Source organism: Lipophrys pholis (assembly GCF_963383615.2).
Source record: "Lipophrys pholis genome assembly, chromosome: 3".
In the NCBI taxonomy this organism is placed as follows: domain Eukaryota; kingdom Metazoa; phylum Chordata; class Actinopteri; order Blenniiformes; family Blenniidae; genus Lipophrys; species Lipophrys pholis.
In genome coordinates this window covers 32,782,657-32,799,682 of record NC_137627.1, presented here as the reverse complement: position 1 = coordinate 32,799,682, position 17,026 = coordinate 32,782,657, and the positions used below count along the sequence as shown (strand labels likewise).

The 17,026-nt window shown below is 39.9% G+C and overlaps 1 protein-coding gene across 1 annotated transcript; it reads left to right on the top strand.

Annotated features, from left to right (window-relative positions):
• Positions 1-6,235: 6,235 nt before the first annotated feature.
• jam3a (junctional adhesion molecule 3a) lies at positions 6,236-16,376 on the top strand. The gene is made up of 9 exons (XM_080459027.1): positions 6,236-6,415; positions 12,245-12,316; positions 12,439-12,552; positions 12,774-12,926; positions 13,250-13,452; positions 13,941-14,040; positions 14,948-15,077; positions 15,164-15,215; positions 15,289-16,376. The coding sequence occupies exons 1-9, from the start codon at positions 6,265-6,267 to the stop codon at positions 15,322-15,324; spliced, it is 1,011 nt and encodes a 336-aa protein (XP_080315153.1). The 5' UTR covers positions 6,236-6,264; the 3' UTR covers positions 15,325-16,376.
• The last annotated feature ends 650 nt before the right edge of the window (positions 16,377-17,026 follow it).

Here is a 17,026-nt window from a genome sequence, read left to right as displayed (position 1 = left end):
ACACTAATAATAGCTGTGAGGAGGAGAGTCGGGGGCTTCATGAGAATCTTCAAAGAGCAGGTTTTTGACTTCCGCAGAAGGTTACTTAGAGATAAGAAAATCCATCAAAGAAAGTGAGACAGTTATGACCAATGTACAGCCAGAATATAGAATACATGAGTATTTCCCTCAATCACTTAAGACATGGAGCACTGTTAAGTATTCAAGCTGTGTATCATTTATAGTGATGTGCAGAAAGTCAGGTACTTGACACACAGCTGACCCTGAAGCTCTTGAAGAAAAGACAAAAAGAGAAAAAATATGTAAAAGGGAAAAAATGGTAAAAAGTGGAAAAAAAGAGAGAAAAAAGCAAACAAACAAAAAAACAGTGCATTTGTGTAATTTTGTTTCCTTGTGGAACTGTAGCAACTGGGTGAATAGAAACTATCAGTTTGTAAAATACTATAACAAGTACTCTATCCAGATGTATGTGTACTTTACTCGTTCCTCCCCAGAGGCTACAGGAACTCAATACAGGATCAATATAAACAAGTAGAGTGTAAAACTATTTATCATGTTATTCAAACACACATTGTTAGACATTCATCTATTTGTAGGTGTACTGGACACATATAGGAATACTCTCAGGTCCTCACGATGTGTAACAGTTCCAACAGGTACATGTCACATAGACAGACTTAGCAGATGTTTAAAACATGATGTTAAATTTGTACAATGTGGCTCATATTATCTGAGCAGTCCTCATCTGTCACTGAAGAAGTCTGCTCACATCCCAGCTAACATGAAGTGAAGTGCACTCGGGCCAGTTCACCACTTCATTACAGGGTTAAGACAACCATCCTTCTCCTGTAAGGTTTGATCCAACTCGGGGTCGCGTGGGGCGCTGGAGTCGATCGCAACGGACTACAGGTGGGGGCGGGGTCACACCCGGCTGGGTCACTAATCCATCACAGGCCAGAGAGACACACTCATACACACTCACATTCACATCTACGAATACTTACTTACGTACTTACATAATTAATTTTATATTCATTTTATATATTTGTGTATTCATTTTAATGTATTCAGAATTTGATTTATTTGATTTATTCGTAATTGATTTTATAATTATGTTTTATTTATTTAGAAATCATTTATTTAGATACATTAAATACATACTAGTGATTTGATGTTAAACACTTTAAATTGCATTGAGATACATTGTGAATCTTTTTTAAGTCACAGTGTGTTCATTTGGTCCTCGCTGACTCATCTATCCATTACCCATAAAGCTTTATCCAACTTGAGCGGAACCTGACTGACAAAGGGGAAAGACTCTGTACAACCTGGATCATTTTAAAAGATGTTTTTAAAGAATTCTTACTTAGACACTCACGTTTACCTTTAATTTACACTGTGCAATATTACCACTCTGTATATATATCCTGCTGTTCATCCTACTGTTTTAATTGCTGCTTTAATATACCTACTGTTTTCTATGTACAATACTGCTTAAACTACCTCCGCAGCAACGACTCATACTGTTACTATTACTGCACGCCTGTCACTGTATATAATCTCTAGCTTGCTCTTTTTAATACGCCACTCTTGGCCACCAAATTGTAAATTAGGATAAATAAAGGTCTTCTTTTCTCATTCTTCCAATAGGATTAATCAAACATTGCTATTGTATTGTATTGTATTGTATTGTATTGTATTGTATTCTGTTACAGGGCATCACAGGGCAAACAAAGATAGACAGACCATCTCACACAGACTCACAATCACACCTACAACCAATTTAGAGTCATCTATTATCCTGAAACACGTTTTTTGGACTAACGCAGGAAACCAGCTGGATTGGTCCTGATTCAGAAAAGGAAACACATGCAGACTTTTTGCACAAACACAAGAAGCTGATCTACTAACACCCACTTAATAAGCTCTCTGATTGGATTACCAACTTATTGAGAGTTTTGATGTTTCCTCATGTTTTTAATATTCTGCCTCACTCATGAATGTTTAATGAATGTGGCCAGAAATGTATGAAAATAAAAACGCTTCTCAATAAAACACAGTCCAATTTATCACAAGTGAAACCTACAACCTAAAAGTGAACATATAATTAATATCCTGGACATAATGACCTTTGTAAAAGCAGAGCTGTTGTATTGACTTCAGAATAAATTTGCATCTTGTTAGTGTATATGTAAATATTCTTGAGTTTAAAAGGTTAATAAAAAATATGAATGTTCAATTTTGTTTTGTTATTTGATAAAAAAAAAACAGTCTGTGTGCAAATAGCAGAGATAAAACCCAGCAACTGTTTCCCATTAAACAGCAAATGAATCCAAAGGAAAAATAGTACAAAGGGTAAACTTTGTTTTTTCATTTATTCCACCTGCGGCATCTGAGTCTTCTAATCTTTTTTTATGTAAAATAAATTTACTGATCCAATTCACTGAATAATGTTGCCTGCTGATACGCTTTAATATCCTGTGCTTATTCCAACACCTTAAATAGCTTTGTAGCTGTCCGTCAAGCTCGCAGGAAGAGGGCTCGTGGGCTTGAGGTTGGAGAGACGACTGGATATTAAATTCTGAGACAACAGCAATGCTTTATTTAGAACTTTAAAAATATTCTGTGTGCAAATGTTGGTACAAGCAAACACCGTCACCGTCCCATACCGCAGCTACATACATGCAGGTGCCAATGAATTATACTGTGATATGACTCACTGTCACATTGTGATGATGGAAGAGTGATTTTCTATGAACTTGAGTATTTTCAGCATGAAGAGGAAACATATTAATCTTCAACTGACTCTCTGTTAATGGAAATATTAGGTGTTTGTTTCCTATATTGTCTGATTACACTATTATTGATACATGATCTGCTGATTTGTATTCTATTCTGAAACATACCCAACCAGGAGTTAACTTTCATTTACAAAAGAATTCGTTGGACAACAAACCCTTACAAACCTGTGAAAGAATGACAATATCCTGGTTTGCCTGAGCTGCAACAAAAAGCTAAACAGATGATTGTCAAGCACACAAGGGGGCAATTAAATCTGCAAAGGGGGTGGCATTAAATGAACAACAACTTCTATGTAGTTTCATTCAGTTTTGCTCAAATGTACAGTGTCTCCTAATTCAAAACAAATATGACCAAGGTACCTTTTGCTTTTGTTTCCGTAGCAGTCAAACTCTTGTTGAGATTAAATTGAGGTGGATTTGAATAAATAGATAGATAGATAGATAGATAGATAGATAGATAGATAGATAGATAGATAGATAGATAGATAGATAGATAGATAGATAGATAGATAGATAGATAGATAGATACCAAAAGTTCAATACATACATACATACATACATACATACATACATACATACATACATACATACATACATACATACATACATACATACATACATACATACATAATACTACTTGACTATCCTCTATCATTTATTTAATGATTTCTGGTTTCACACTGCCACCTGCTGTTTATTTAGGGTAAAAACCCAAGCGTCTGTTTCCCCCTCCCACATGACCACTGGAATAATAACAATAATATTTTAATGGAAATGGAAATATTTATATAAATAGAAGTTAAGAGAGTAAATTAAATTATGTTCAGGGGTTTCTATGTCCCTGGAAAAACACATTAGGATAATGTTTATTTAATTTCTCATTATCAGTGATTTAATAGATTTTGGTAATGCCAATTAAAAGAGTTGGCTTAAAAAAGATAATTAGTTGATTTCGGGTGCTGAGAATCACATGATGTGGAGGCCGCATCTCCTCCTCTGATCTCCTTATAGTGGGTGTTAATGCAGACAAATCCCTCAGTCAAGTCTTACAGGCAGTCATAACGTTGCCTCGCAAACACCTTTATGTGTGCGTAGACTAATTCAGAAATACATTCTTAATTGTATATTGTGGCCTAAACCCTAATTCTTATTCGAATTATGTCGAAGTTCAGTGTTGTTCTCCTGCTGCCTCCCTCCAAATCCAACAACTCACACAACCCAACCCCAACAACTCACACAACCCAACCCCAAAACACCCATACACACTTTAACTTGAATGCATGTCAATAATTAAATGATCAACATTCCTCATCCAGGACTGAATTTTTCATCATTCCGTGGACACTCTGTGTGCACAGAGTGGCAGGATTTCTTCACTGTTGCATCGTAGGTGAGGAAGAGGAGGTGAAATCATGAGGGAGGATACGGGTCTGTTGCTCAGGAGAAAAAAAGCTGTTGCAGAGTCAAACATGCAAAGAGGTGGTAAGAGGGAACAGGGCCTCGTGTTGAAGTCTAACATATCAGTTTCTGTATGTCAGACAGCTACTGAGGAGAGATATATCTTCTCCCATTCTTGCAATCCTGTAGGACTGAAGTATTCAGAAACAGAAAACGTATGCAATTGAATGAAAACGTAAGATTTTTAGTTTTTAAACTTTCTAACAGATCATGTAACTTATGAATGCCATATAATGTGTTTGATTGATCTACTTACATCCATCCATCCATTTTCTCACGCTTATCCGTTTCCGGGTTGCGTTGGTGGCAGTCTGAGCACCGTCACCCAGATCACATTGCACCGATGAAGAACCTTCCTGCAGGTGGTGAGCCCACAGGTAATCTACTGACATATTCATTTCAAATATGAAATAAACATACAAGCAAGAAAACATGAAACGAGAAAATCTTGTGAAATTATAGTTTCCTTTATACATGCATGCTCATAAATGTATAGACACCATACACCATACAATATGAAGTGTATTTAAGAAATATTGTCTATTTTAATGTCTTCTGCCACACACACACACGCACACACGCACACACGCACACGCACACGCGCACACACACGCACACACGCACGCACACACGCACGCACGCACGCACACACACATATATATATATAGATGATGCTGTGTGTTTGAAAAATACATTTTGTTGTTTGAATAAAAAAAAAGTGGTTTGCAACCTAATGAGCATGGAAAAATGTGGGTCTTAGGGTAAGACTGGTTGAAAACCCCTGTTCTATACCATTTAATCCTGCGACCCTGATCCCAGCTTACCAGGGTGAGGGCAGGATACACCCTGGACAGGTCAGACAGACAACCACACACACTCGTCCCTGTAAATCCATTCTTCTATGCAAATATCATTCACTGCTTTTTCCTTGTATATAATAATATATAATATTACTTGTTTAACTTTATCCTACCATATTAATATTTTAATTACTATTCTATTTATTACTATGCAATGTTGCAAGAATTTCCCTCTGATCTGTGGGAGGCTTTCTTCCTTTCTTTCTTTTTGAGCGTTGGGAATGGTATGGACTAGCTGGAAGCAGCAGATGGCGGTAGTGCAACTTCACAGATGCCAACTGCCGTTGAACCCAAGTGAAGAAGAAGAAGGGAAAGAGTCATCAGGGATGACAAGAGCAGTGGTAAACTATAGAGAGAACCAGTAGATGCGGTAATGCAACTTTATGGATGCAAACTGCCATTAAACCCAACAGAAGAGGAAGAAGAAGAAGAAGACACAAACAGGATGAACATACAAGCTCCACACAAAAAGGATGGGAGTTGAACCCACGACCTTTGAACCCTATGAGGTGAGAGCATTAACAACCATCATGCAAGGTTTATTTCATCTCCTTGTTGGCTCCTTTCTTTCCTGCACACTAAGGCCCCAATTACATGGCAATGACAAGACAAGTGCTCAATATTCCTCTATTCACCAGTGAATAATAAGAGAAACCACAATAACAACACAGTAAAACCTTAGAGACAAAAAGCAGTCACTAACATAAACCAGGATAAGAACATTCAATGAAGAGCCACGATAAAAAATAGAGCTGAAAATGGATAAATACGATAAAGTGCAATGGGTCTTATTCGGTTCAGTGATGGTAACAGGAACAAAGCTGTTCTTGAAGCGCTTTTTCCTTCGTTGTTGTGTAAACAGGGCCTTAAGGCAGCACACCGCAGGAGGCGGTTTGTGTTGCACACTGAGTGTTTTGTATCTGTGAAATTGGACTTTCCAAAGTGGGAACTTTCCCAGTTGTCAGCTGTAAAATAAAGCTTTAATTCACATTTTATTGTGCTTGAACACTAGAAGGTGTAGGGTGAGGAGGAGGCGGCATTAGGCCCCGCCCCCCGCTTGTCAGACAGCGTCCCGAGCCCCCTACCCCCTCCCCCCTCCTCCCGCCCTCCCTCGCTCGCGCTCTCGTAGCTATGGAAACTCGTCGATGGCAACATCCAGCAGTCTCTCTCCTTCTGCCCCCATCCTCTTACCTCTGAGAGGTGCTGAGTGTGTGCGGCTGGAGAACCACAAACCATACGGCTGCAAGATGGCGATGGCGAGACTCGTGGCGTGTTTTGCTCTCTACAGCAGCCTGGGTGAGTTCTTTCCCCCTCTCTTTTCCCCGGTGGAGGTTTAGCGGAGACGGACGGGGGCAGTTTTAGAGGAGACGGAGCTGTCTCTGCTGTTAGCCTCCAACCAGACGTTAGCTCGACGCTCAAAATATGTCCCAAAAAAAAAAAAAAAAAAAAAAAAAGCAGCTTATTTTCATCTTATTCAACACTGTCCGAGCGGACACTTTGTTGAGTGGACGTTTCCGACCCGACAGCAGCAGAGGTTACAGCAACGGTCAAAAGGACGGGAGTTGTCGGAGCATCCACTGCGTTTTTAAACGGCTAACGTTAAAGCTGTAAAAAAATAAAAAAGATAAAAAAAATCTGCAGCCGTGGATCGATATTAGCTGACCTGCGTTTTTATTACCTCTCACGTATTACTATTTCCTGAAGGAAATTCCGGGTTTGAACCCGAGCAGATGGTGGTTTAGTGTTAAAAGGGAGGGCAAAGGCAGCCACATGGCAAGAGACCTGTGGGTATCAGAGATCACAGGCCTGCAGGAGCAGCACTGGACAGCATGGATGTGCTCAGTGCCTTTAAAATATACTGTCATATGTAGACACATCTGAACTCCAAATGACCCGCATGAGTCCTGGATTAGTTCTGACTGGCCTTCACTGATCTTAAAACCTCCTAAGATGAGCTTCTTTTGTGTATTTCTTTCCAGAGAATGAAGCAAAATATCCAATTTAGCATACACCTGCTGTATGTTAAACCATATGTTTAATATGCAGCCTTTTAAAGTTATATTTCTCTGTGAAATCTACACTTTAATGAACAGCCTGTGTAAGGTATTACTGTCCTTCACTCATCTCATTTTTCATTTTTCACTCATTTTAATTGTGAATGTTTTTTCTTCTTCTTCAAATGTTGAAGTTCTGTATCTCTTTTCCGGTGATGGACCAGCTGGTGTCCTGTATTACTTCTGACTGACCTTCATTCACCTTAAAAACATCTAGATGTGGATGTTTAATGTGTTTCAGCTGGATTGAGAGCCGACATGTGACAAAAGCAAAATATAGTTGGACTTTTTATTCATCCAACACTGATTTGAAAAGCATCCGGTTGCAGTTATGCATCTCATGTATCAAGACTTTTGATCAAATCTACACTCCGAATGACTGTTAAAACCCACTAGATGTGTATGTTTGGGGTTTTACTTTCCACTTGTCTAAAAGACAAAATGATATTGAAGTGAAATGCTTCTCGTAGTTTGACTATTAACCAGTTTGATTTCAGTTTTAATTCTCATTCCTGCTCATCAAGTAATAAGTGAATAAGTTGCTTATGTGATGGAGCTGATCTCTGGAGGTACACTGTATTCCTCCTGGTGCACACGTCCTGGCAGAGTGCTGGACTGCATCAGTAAGTGCTGATCTTTTGACCCTGACACTCAGCAAGCGTGAATCAAGTGACAAGAGACTGACAGACAGCGCCTCATCTCTTATGCTCTTCGCACTGCGAAGCTTTGGCCAGATGCCGGAGAGAAGAAATGTAACTTCCTAGACTAAAGTTAATACTGTAAGTTCTGACCGAGTGTTTGTCTGTCTGAGCTTTGAATAAAGACTATAAATGAGAAAAAAAATTTTATGTAGCTCTTAATCCATTTCGAGGTGGGAACAGTAGTGTTTCTGCACGTCAGCTTCTCCTAATTAAAGTAATCGATGTTGATGATTATTCTTGGGTTTGGATTTATTTATTTTTTTGCAGTTAATGGGAAAAAAAATCCCCTCTTTGATTTCTCGCAGAGTGAATAAATCTGTTGGGATTGTTTATTTCAAAGCTCCTTTCAAAGCACGAATACATACAGTATACAATCATATCCGACAAAGAAAAGCAACAAATCTCTTCATTTAAGAGGCAGGAACTGCAGAGTGTTTGCTGTTCATTTGTTTAATCCGTGACCTCTTGTTCTCCACCAAATGAGGGTTTTATGAAGGTTTTTTGCTTCACATATCACATATTTGAGCGTCTTGGAAAATTTGTGATCTCCTCCAGAATTCCTCATGACATTGTGTGAAAGCTGACTTCATTCAAATAATTGATCTTACAGAGATGTTTCTTCACTCGTCTCCAAACCTTAAGTGCTTTTACACACCTCACGTGCTTTTTTTTGTAACGTCCCTTCTTGTGACAACACAGCAGCCTCCATGTTATCTGCTGCTGTGATCAGTTGCTCTTACATAGTCACGCCAGTATGCTGTGAATCCCCCCCGGTCCTTTGCCCCATCCTCTGCCGTCAGCATATCTGCAGCGACTGCACTGGAATGTCTGGGAAAAGGCTTTTTATAGATGCACTGGATCAACAACTTTTGTTGCAGGGACGGGGATGGGGGGCTCTTTTCATATTTAGCGCATAAGAGGATTGCCGAATGTGGCTATTTAAACGCGGTTCCCTCTCAGAACGGCCTCTAGTCCCACTTTATAATGTGCATCATGACAACAGAGGGATTAAGAACGAGCCTGTGTTTTGCTTTCCAGCAAATGCTAAGATTATTTTCATATTTCAGGAATATTGTCTTGTCTTCAGCCTACATTGTGTCATGGGGGAGGGGTGTGTGTGCATTGTTGTCTAAATGCTTTTATTCCACAGCTCCTATTAGTGATTTGTTTCACATTGTCTTGTTAATTGACCGCCATTACTCTTTCCCACGGCCTACATTTTGTTTTGTTTTGGGGGAGACCTGACGAGTCTCTGGTGTCAGTGCTGTGGCCGGATGTGGAATCTGTGCACTCATTTCACATTTTGGTAAACGCAGTATCCTTGTGGTGTCCATTGGAAAGTTTAACCACGGCATCAGTTATTGTGTAACATGCATAACAGGACAACATTTTTTATTTTTTTTTTGTCAGTTTGTTTTTGGCCAAAAGGACATGAGGGGAGGTGACATGCTGCAAAGGTTGTCTCCAAGGCCCGTTTGGTAATACTTGTGAAAACAGATGGAATCCAACAAATCTTAAGCGTTTTCCCCCACACACGAGGTTGTGTAGCAATCTGTGAATTCTGTTGTTTTTGGGTTTGTTACACGATGCAGTGTGATTGTAGCAGATATGATCATTTAATATTGTTAATTTAAGAGCCTCACGTTTTAATTTGTTCCAGAGCTCCCTGGAGCTTCTCTTCAAGCTGATTTAGCTGTAAAAGAAACACGTTCAGATCTGGAGGGGTTTTTTCAGTCCCAGTACGTGCATACGCTCGGCGCTTGCTGGACGACCTCTCCGCGTGTCTCTCAGGATGTCCAGTCACAGCCGGGGTAAAAATAGCCCCCTGATGATGAACAGGGTGGGAAAGTCAGCAACGGAGACGGAAGCTGAGACCTGAGAGCCGGACCCCATCATTGTACGCAGCCGCTCTTGTATGTATGAGCGTATACGTTGGCAGGGCCCATGTTCTCATCTTTTCCAGGCCGATGCGGAGTCCCAGTCACACTGTACGTCACCCGTGTGCTAACACGGATACTGGGAGCGAGAGTGCACGTTGCCCCGGGGCGAGCAGGAGGGCCGTCCTCTCGTGTTCAGAATCACGCTCACATGATTATTATTGTCTCATTTCAGCCTTCGTTCGAAGCGATTCATGCTGCCCCCACCAGAGAGCAAGAACGCTTTCATTACTCAGCATGGGTGCTGTTAGTTGCATGTACACCCAACAATTACTGCATTTAGACAACAAATGGTTGAGTGTAGGGTACCAGCAGCAGGCAGAGACGTAATTATCATTTTAAAGCAGCCACATGAATTATCTGTACGTACTGAGCAGTAATTGACCCATTCTTTTAATTTGTTGTTGCACAATATGCTCTTCTCTTGTAAATCTCGCTCAAACTTCCATTCTGCTGGTCCAAATTTAAACCAAACTTGTGAATTCTGCCTCTTGCCATTAGAATCTGACATTTACAAAATAGCAGTGATCGCTTTAAGCAGTTCAGCCGTGCATGGAAGTTAAAATAAGTACATCTCATGTGTTGTGTTTGTGCCAGAGGGGAACCAAGATGGTTGATTAAATGTGGTCCAAATGTAAGCGCAGTCCCCCCTGTTCAGTTATTTTTGTACTTGTGATTTGATTTGTTTAGGGATTTTGATAAATAATTTATTTCATAAACGCCAGAATGAATCAGCGTCACGTTTTGCAGAGACGCGCCACTAAAGCACTAAAGCTGACAAAATAAATTAAAAAAAAGATCTGTTTTAATCTCTCACGGTGTATGACTTTCAAACTGCAGTGCTGGGGAAGTGGATACACTACGTACTCCTTCACTAAGCCCTCCATCTTCTTCCAGTGAGTAAATGCTGAACGAGCACATTCGAGCAAATGAATGATGTGAAAGTGAGAAGAAATGGAAGCTGTCTGTCCTGTAACTGGATTATTGGCCATCTTGAAGGCAGATTGTCAAGCTGTAAGGTTTATTGTGTACAAATGCTTGAGAAGGAATACAAATTCAACTTGTAAGTCTCGTATAAGTCAAAAGGACATTTCTGTAGACTGTTTCTGTCTTTAGATGCACAAATATTTCTCTTGAATGAGGCCATTTATGAAGAATGTAGAGGCAGTAAGAATATGATCATGGTTCCCTATGTGTGAGACATCATTTTGAAAAGGGACCTTTTTCTCATCTGCACTGTGTATTTAAATCTAACATGTCACTCTGCAGTAGCAGGTGTCACACATGATGTCTGTGGGCCAAAACCGGCCAAAACACCAAGCAAATGGTAACATTTCAAAGAAAATACAGATTTTAAGCCATTTTTCTGAAGAGTAGTGGATGGAACACAACACTGAGACCCGAGTTGAGATGTCAGTGATACTGCCGTGAAAGCTCTCTACCTCATTGCTTGTTATTATTAAAATTGGCTTCATGTTGAGACTGTAGTCATTTTCTGTAATATCGTTTTGGTTTTGCACAAATGTAGACAGTTTCGTCTTGTTTACTCTGCACCACAACAACAAAAAAAAGCATTAAAGATTAAGTTTAAAGCAAGGTTATACGGCACTGGTCTACTCAAGATGAATTTGGTCTGTTTGTACCCCCTGAACTAAAATGTGCTTGACACCCACCGGCGTAATCTGTGTCACTGTAACATGAATGCACATTAAAATCAGCCAGTATGAAGTGAAAATCTCGAAAAGGCAAAGAAAAGTATTTCTGCTGTGATATTTCTAACATTTGACTGTAATCTTCAAATGTGTCTTGTTTCTTAGTCAAATCGGTTTTAAAAAATGTTCCTCGGCTGCTTTAGCTGTTTGTTTGTTGTTGTCTTTTTTGCACTGCGGGGTTCTCCTGATACTGTGTACAAACACCCTCAAACAAAAAGCTGAAAGCCAACACCAAATCCTCAGTTGAGGTTTCATTTCCAATGCATTGTGCTGGATTAAAGCCGAAACAACAGGAACATAAAAATGGGTCACCGACCGAATATTTAGACACTATTAACCTTTTCATTGAGAGATTTTAATATTAAGTACCTGCTTTCTCTCTTGATGTTCCAAATGATTATTTAAGTACCCACCAATCAGGAGTCATATTAAATATTTGTGCAGTGAGTTCAGTTGGAAAGCCTTCGCTGGGCGGTACACATGTTCATTAGGCTGCAGAAGTTTGGCCCCAAGCGTCTGTCTTCTTAAATAGAAATGGGAAGTAATTAATGAGATATGTTCACCCCTCAATCAGATCCCAGGCCTCTCACCATCCACGTGTTTATCACTCTAATCCACGGTTTATTAGGCAACATGCCCGTCCGATAAGGTCTGCTAATGAAAATGTGTGTGTGTAATCAGGGGGTGTGTGTTTTTTGTTTTTCTTCTTCTTCCTCCACAGGCCACATTCCATCATCGGTTGGAGTAATCCTCCGGACTACGGACAAGATTGTGTGGGCAAATGAGTTTGAGCGTAAGTTGCTGGAAAATCCCTCCAACCTATTTACCTAAAATACCTTTACGTTCCTGATACAAACTCGCTGCTGCTCTCGTGCATTTTGGTCTTTTATTTTTGTTGTTGTTGTTTTCCCACAGCCATCGAACTGACCTGTTTAATAGAGTCCATCTCCACAAACAACCCGCGGATTGAGTGGAAAAAGATTAAAAATGGCGTCCCCAGTTATGTGTACTTCCAAAACAAGATAGCAGGTAAACCTCTTGGAAAGTCTCTTTTTTTTTTTTTTTTTCAAACAAAACACCCATCCAGCAGCAGACCGCAGCGTCTCCGGACTCAAAGCTGAGCTGAATGAATGCTACCTTGAAGAAACTTGGCTCTGAGTGCTGTTTTCTAACAGTGGAGTCATGCAGTGTGTTTGAATGAGCAATTGTAAGGTGTTTTTTTTTTTTTTTTCCTCTCCCTCTTTCTGAAGGGGACTTGGAGCACAGAGCTCAACTCAGAGAGCCAGCCAACATCCTGATCTTCAACACCACTCGATCAGACACTGCAGAGTACCGCTGCGAGGTGGCCGCCATCGATGATCAAAGGGACTTTGATGAGATCCTTATTAGTCTTGCAGTTAGAGGTGGGAGAAGCAGACTTTTTGCTTTGTTACCGCATCCCTGATCTAGTCATTACTAGTTCATATTCACGGTTGATTTGAGTTACCTCTTTGTCATAAAATGAATAATAAGACAGGATTTAGGATTTGTCGTTGATTGTCAGTGTCGGGTTATGGAAGCTCTGTTACGGGCTCATATGTGTGTGTGTGTGTGTGTGTGTGTGTGTGTGTGTGTGTGTGTGTGTGTGTGTGTGTGTGTGTGTGTGTGTGTGTGTGTGTGTGTGTGTGTGTGTGTGTGTGTGTGTGTGTGTGTGTGTGTGTGTGTGTGTGTGTGTGTGTGTGTGCAGTGAAACCTGTTGTGCCGCGATGCAGCGTGCCAGACGCCGTCACGGTCGGTACGTCAACAGAGCTGCGCTGCCTGGAGAACGAGGGCTTTCCGCCTCCTCAGTACCGCTGGTTCCACAACAACGAAGAGCTTCCCCAGGACCCCAAGAACAGCCCCAAGTTCGCCAACTCCTCCTTCAGCATCAATCCCGACACTGGCGGTCTGGTGAGGAACGCTTCCTCACAGTGTTTCTTGCTTGTTTTCTGTAGTAATTATCGCTGGAGGCTTGGAAGCAGTCAGAATGTATTATTACTAACTAGAAATCAGCGTCTCCTCAGCCTGCTTCGCTGTTCTATTTATGGATAAGACTCTTAAGCATCAATAGCTTATCTAATGTAAATGTGAGGCTTAATCTGGATGAAACATTCACAGTTACATGACTAATAGCAGCATGAATGCCTGGCTTAAAAACTAGCCGGTGCAGTATTTATTATAACGGAGGGATCATGTTAAGAATGTTTCTGGTTTCCATCAAAACACATACTAACCAGGTCAAAGTCTAGCGTGCCAATAATGTGACGGCATTAAAAACAACGGTTTATCGTGCGCATATGAGATTTATACGATCCAGTTTACTTCCTCACACGTCTTTCAGTATTTTTCAGTCCAGCTGTGTCGAAGCACTAAAAGGTTTTCTTTAAATGTCTCTCTAGAAATTTCGGAGGGTGAGGAAGGAGGATGCCGGGGAGTATTACTGCCAGGCCAAGAATGACGCAGGACACGCACAGTGTCTGCCACAATCAATGGAAGTCTGTGAGTGACGTACACGCACATGCACTGTGGTATAGACATTAAATGAACGGATGAGGAAGGATGAACCCTGGATGGTTGGCACGCTGCATTCTAGCAGGTTTAATACGTTACAGTGGGAAGATTTGATCTAAACATTGCGACCTGGAAACACAATCAAAATAATAACTATGGTTTTTAATAGGGTCCTATGCACTGTCAGTGTTCAGACCCTAATACAAACATTCACACTTACAGGAAAGAACAAACAACAGAAAACTCCTGCACACCAAACTTCTTTAAGTCATGTGTCATTTCTAAACTTGCTTTGAAAAGCAAAAAGCACAAAACAACTCAACAATTCTCTCCCCAAAAAAGCAAACAAGACAGAATTTCTTTTGGTCATTACTCCCCAAAGCAGCAGCATTCCCATGACTCCAGCCATTTGAAGGCCAAGCTCACCGTGCCCTCGTCTGCCCACTTTGAAAATAAGTGGCAGCAGAGAGAGAACTTGTGAGTCTCCTCAGCTCAGCGCAAAGTGGACACAAACAAACCCTCAGCTGGCCGTGTCAGCGTGAAGCCCAGTCTTCTCTCGCTGGAACGCTTTACTTTGAGCGTCGTATTTACATGCAGGTGACAAACAGTGGAAGAGGAACACAACGGTGGAGCAGCTGTTTGTGGTACTTGAAATTGTTGTTCGGAATGAGTTGAAATATTTACCAAGAAAGAATTCTTTCAAGATTCTTCATCAGACCTGTCTTCCCCCAAACTCCAGCAACATAGTGAGTCTTTTCTTAGATATTTACAGACTGGGAAGAAAAAGCCTTTTCACACAATGTAAACCACAATGTCGGGGGACAATCATCATAATTATCACCAGATTTAAGGCACTTGTGTTTTTCAGGCCGCTCACTTTTTCTTCCCGTTGCAGACGACGTTGACATCCTGGGGATCTTCCTGAAGGTGTGTGCCGTGGTGACCGCCCTCCTTGTTGTGAGCGTGTGCACTTATCAGGGCTGTAAACGGGCGTGCACCCCCAAAAAGGGCCACAGCGAAAATAAGTGAGCACAACGTGAAGATTTTTACTCATATCTTTATTCTGATTGTGGAATTTTGTATTTTACTCTGTATTTCTTTTCTTTTCCAGCTATAACTGGCCAGCACAGAGCAATGTTTTTGACTATGTTGATGACGACGAGGTAAACACGCTTTCCTTAGTTTTTTGACAAAAAGTGCCATTTGTACTCAACCTTCCCGTCTTGTTTTTGACAGGGTCACTTCCGCCACAAGTCGTCATTCATCATTTGACCGCTGACATGCAGGAAAAGATGCAACAAAAGAAAAGACAAAACACAGTCAAGGTTAACTTGCTACAATGAACAGTTTGAAGTGTAACATGGCACATTATTCTCTGATGCACATCGAAGTCAACGCAAACAACTTGCCAAAGTATTTGAATATAATTTATTTGGTGCCGTTTCATGTTTTTATAAAGCCACAGAATTTTATTTCCCCTCTCTTAGTGTTCAATTCGTTTCGTCTCATGATTTTGAAAACCCATTTCAAAGCTACTGTGACGTTTGACATTCGGCCTGCGGTGTCACCACAGAAGTTAGTTCTTTTCACAATTTCTTTTTTTTGGGGGGTGGGGCAAATTCCTTTTTATAACTCTTAAACTTTTTACTATGTGCATTGATGTTGTTTTACAGGATTTGTTTGATTTGTCTGACACATTATATTTGTTTATGTCACATGCAGGAGAGTTAGGACTTTGTATATATTGTAGTCATACAGGCAATAAGTACAGTAGTAGACTGAAAATGGCTGATGAGCTCAGATACATAAGGCACAATTCATAAGCCTGTATTTACAAATGATTACAAATATGTACAAGTACAGATAAAACAGTGCATTTGAATACTATATATACCACTATGCTGCAAATGTGTACTATAAAGGTGGTGAAGTATGATTTCTTTAGAGTGCTGTTTTCTGTGTATAAGTGACCTTTTGTGCTTTACTAATTATTTTGTGAGTATTGGACATATTGCCCAAGTTTGACTCCGTGATAAATGTACATAAATACATACAGGTTGTTTTTTTTTCTTTAAATCTTTTATGCATTACACTCCATACCTTATTGTAAATACTGCAGCAGAGTGTCGATTGGAGCTCCATTTACAGTATTTACTCTTCAGTGTGTATCTGCAGTGTTGAGCCTGTCAGTAACAACAGTGTGTCATTTCAGACATTAGTGTCGATGATTTGTGTAACAACTCAGGAACTATTGTAAAATGTCCACTGTTCATTTGATATTAAGTTTGTGTTATTTTGTTACAATTAAAAACATTTGAACTGTAATTATTTTTGTTGTCCTTTTTTATAGGAATGCGTAATCAGATTTGTATGATTTTGTTTTAGAAAAGTGGAAAAAAACTATATAAAATAAAGAAGATGACTTTAAAAAAAGGAAATTTAAAATAAAAAGAGCACTGACTGACTAAAAGACTCCATGTCGAACAGAGTCATTTATGATTTATGCACACAGTAAATGCAACATGAATCATTCAGTTAAAAGTCTTGCTTTGTCATGGAAATTTTCATCAAATACACTGCTGTTTTAACCTTTTATAGGGCTCACTGAATACTAAAGTGAGCTTTTCCAGGCTATTTCCAGATATCTTAGTTGTAACATTGTAAAGTCAGAAGCAATAAACACAGTAAAACTGTTATTATATATAATGAAATCTCTAGGAAAAGGCAAAACTGACCCAAATGAAACACCATTTCACAAGTTATATATTTTTTAATCTAATTCAATCGTAACATTCAATATAGCATGAAGTATTGAATTTGAAAAGGTCCATGTACTAAAGTAGTGTCAGTTCAGCAACTTCCTTCACCTCAGCAAGTCTTTCCATGAGACTTAACTAGTTTTTATGCAGAATACCCTTCCTGCAACCGGGATTCAAGACTTAGCCTACAAACTATCTCAGAAAAGGTTGCAAAG

What these genes read in the sequence shown, in the direction of transcription:
- jam3a (XM_080459027.1), top strand. Translation starts at nt 6,265, where the DNA reads ATGGCAACATCCAGCAGTCTCTCTCCTTCTGCCCCCATCCTCTTACCT. An exon ending in GTGGGCAAATGAGTTTGAGC is followed by an intron (nt 12,317 to 12,438) that starts GTAAGTTGCTGG and finishes GTTTTCCCACAG; the next exon opens with CCATCGAACTGACCTGTTTA. An exon ending in TATTAGTCTTGCAGTTAGAG is followed by an intron (nt 12,927 to 13,249) that starts GTGGGAGAAGCA and finishes GTGTGTGTGCAG; the next exon opens with TGAAACCTGTTGTGCCGCGA.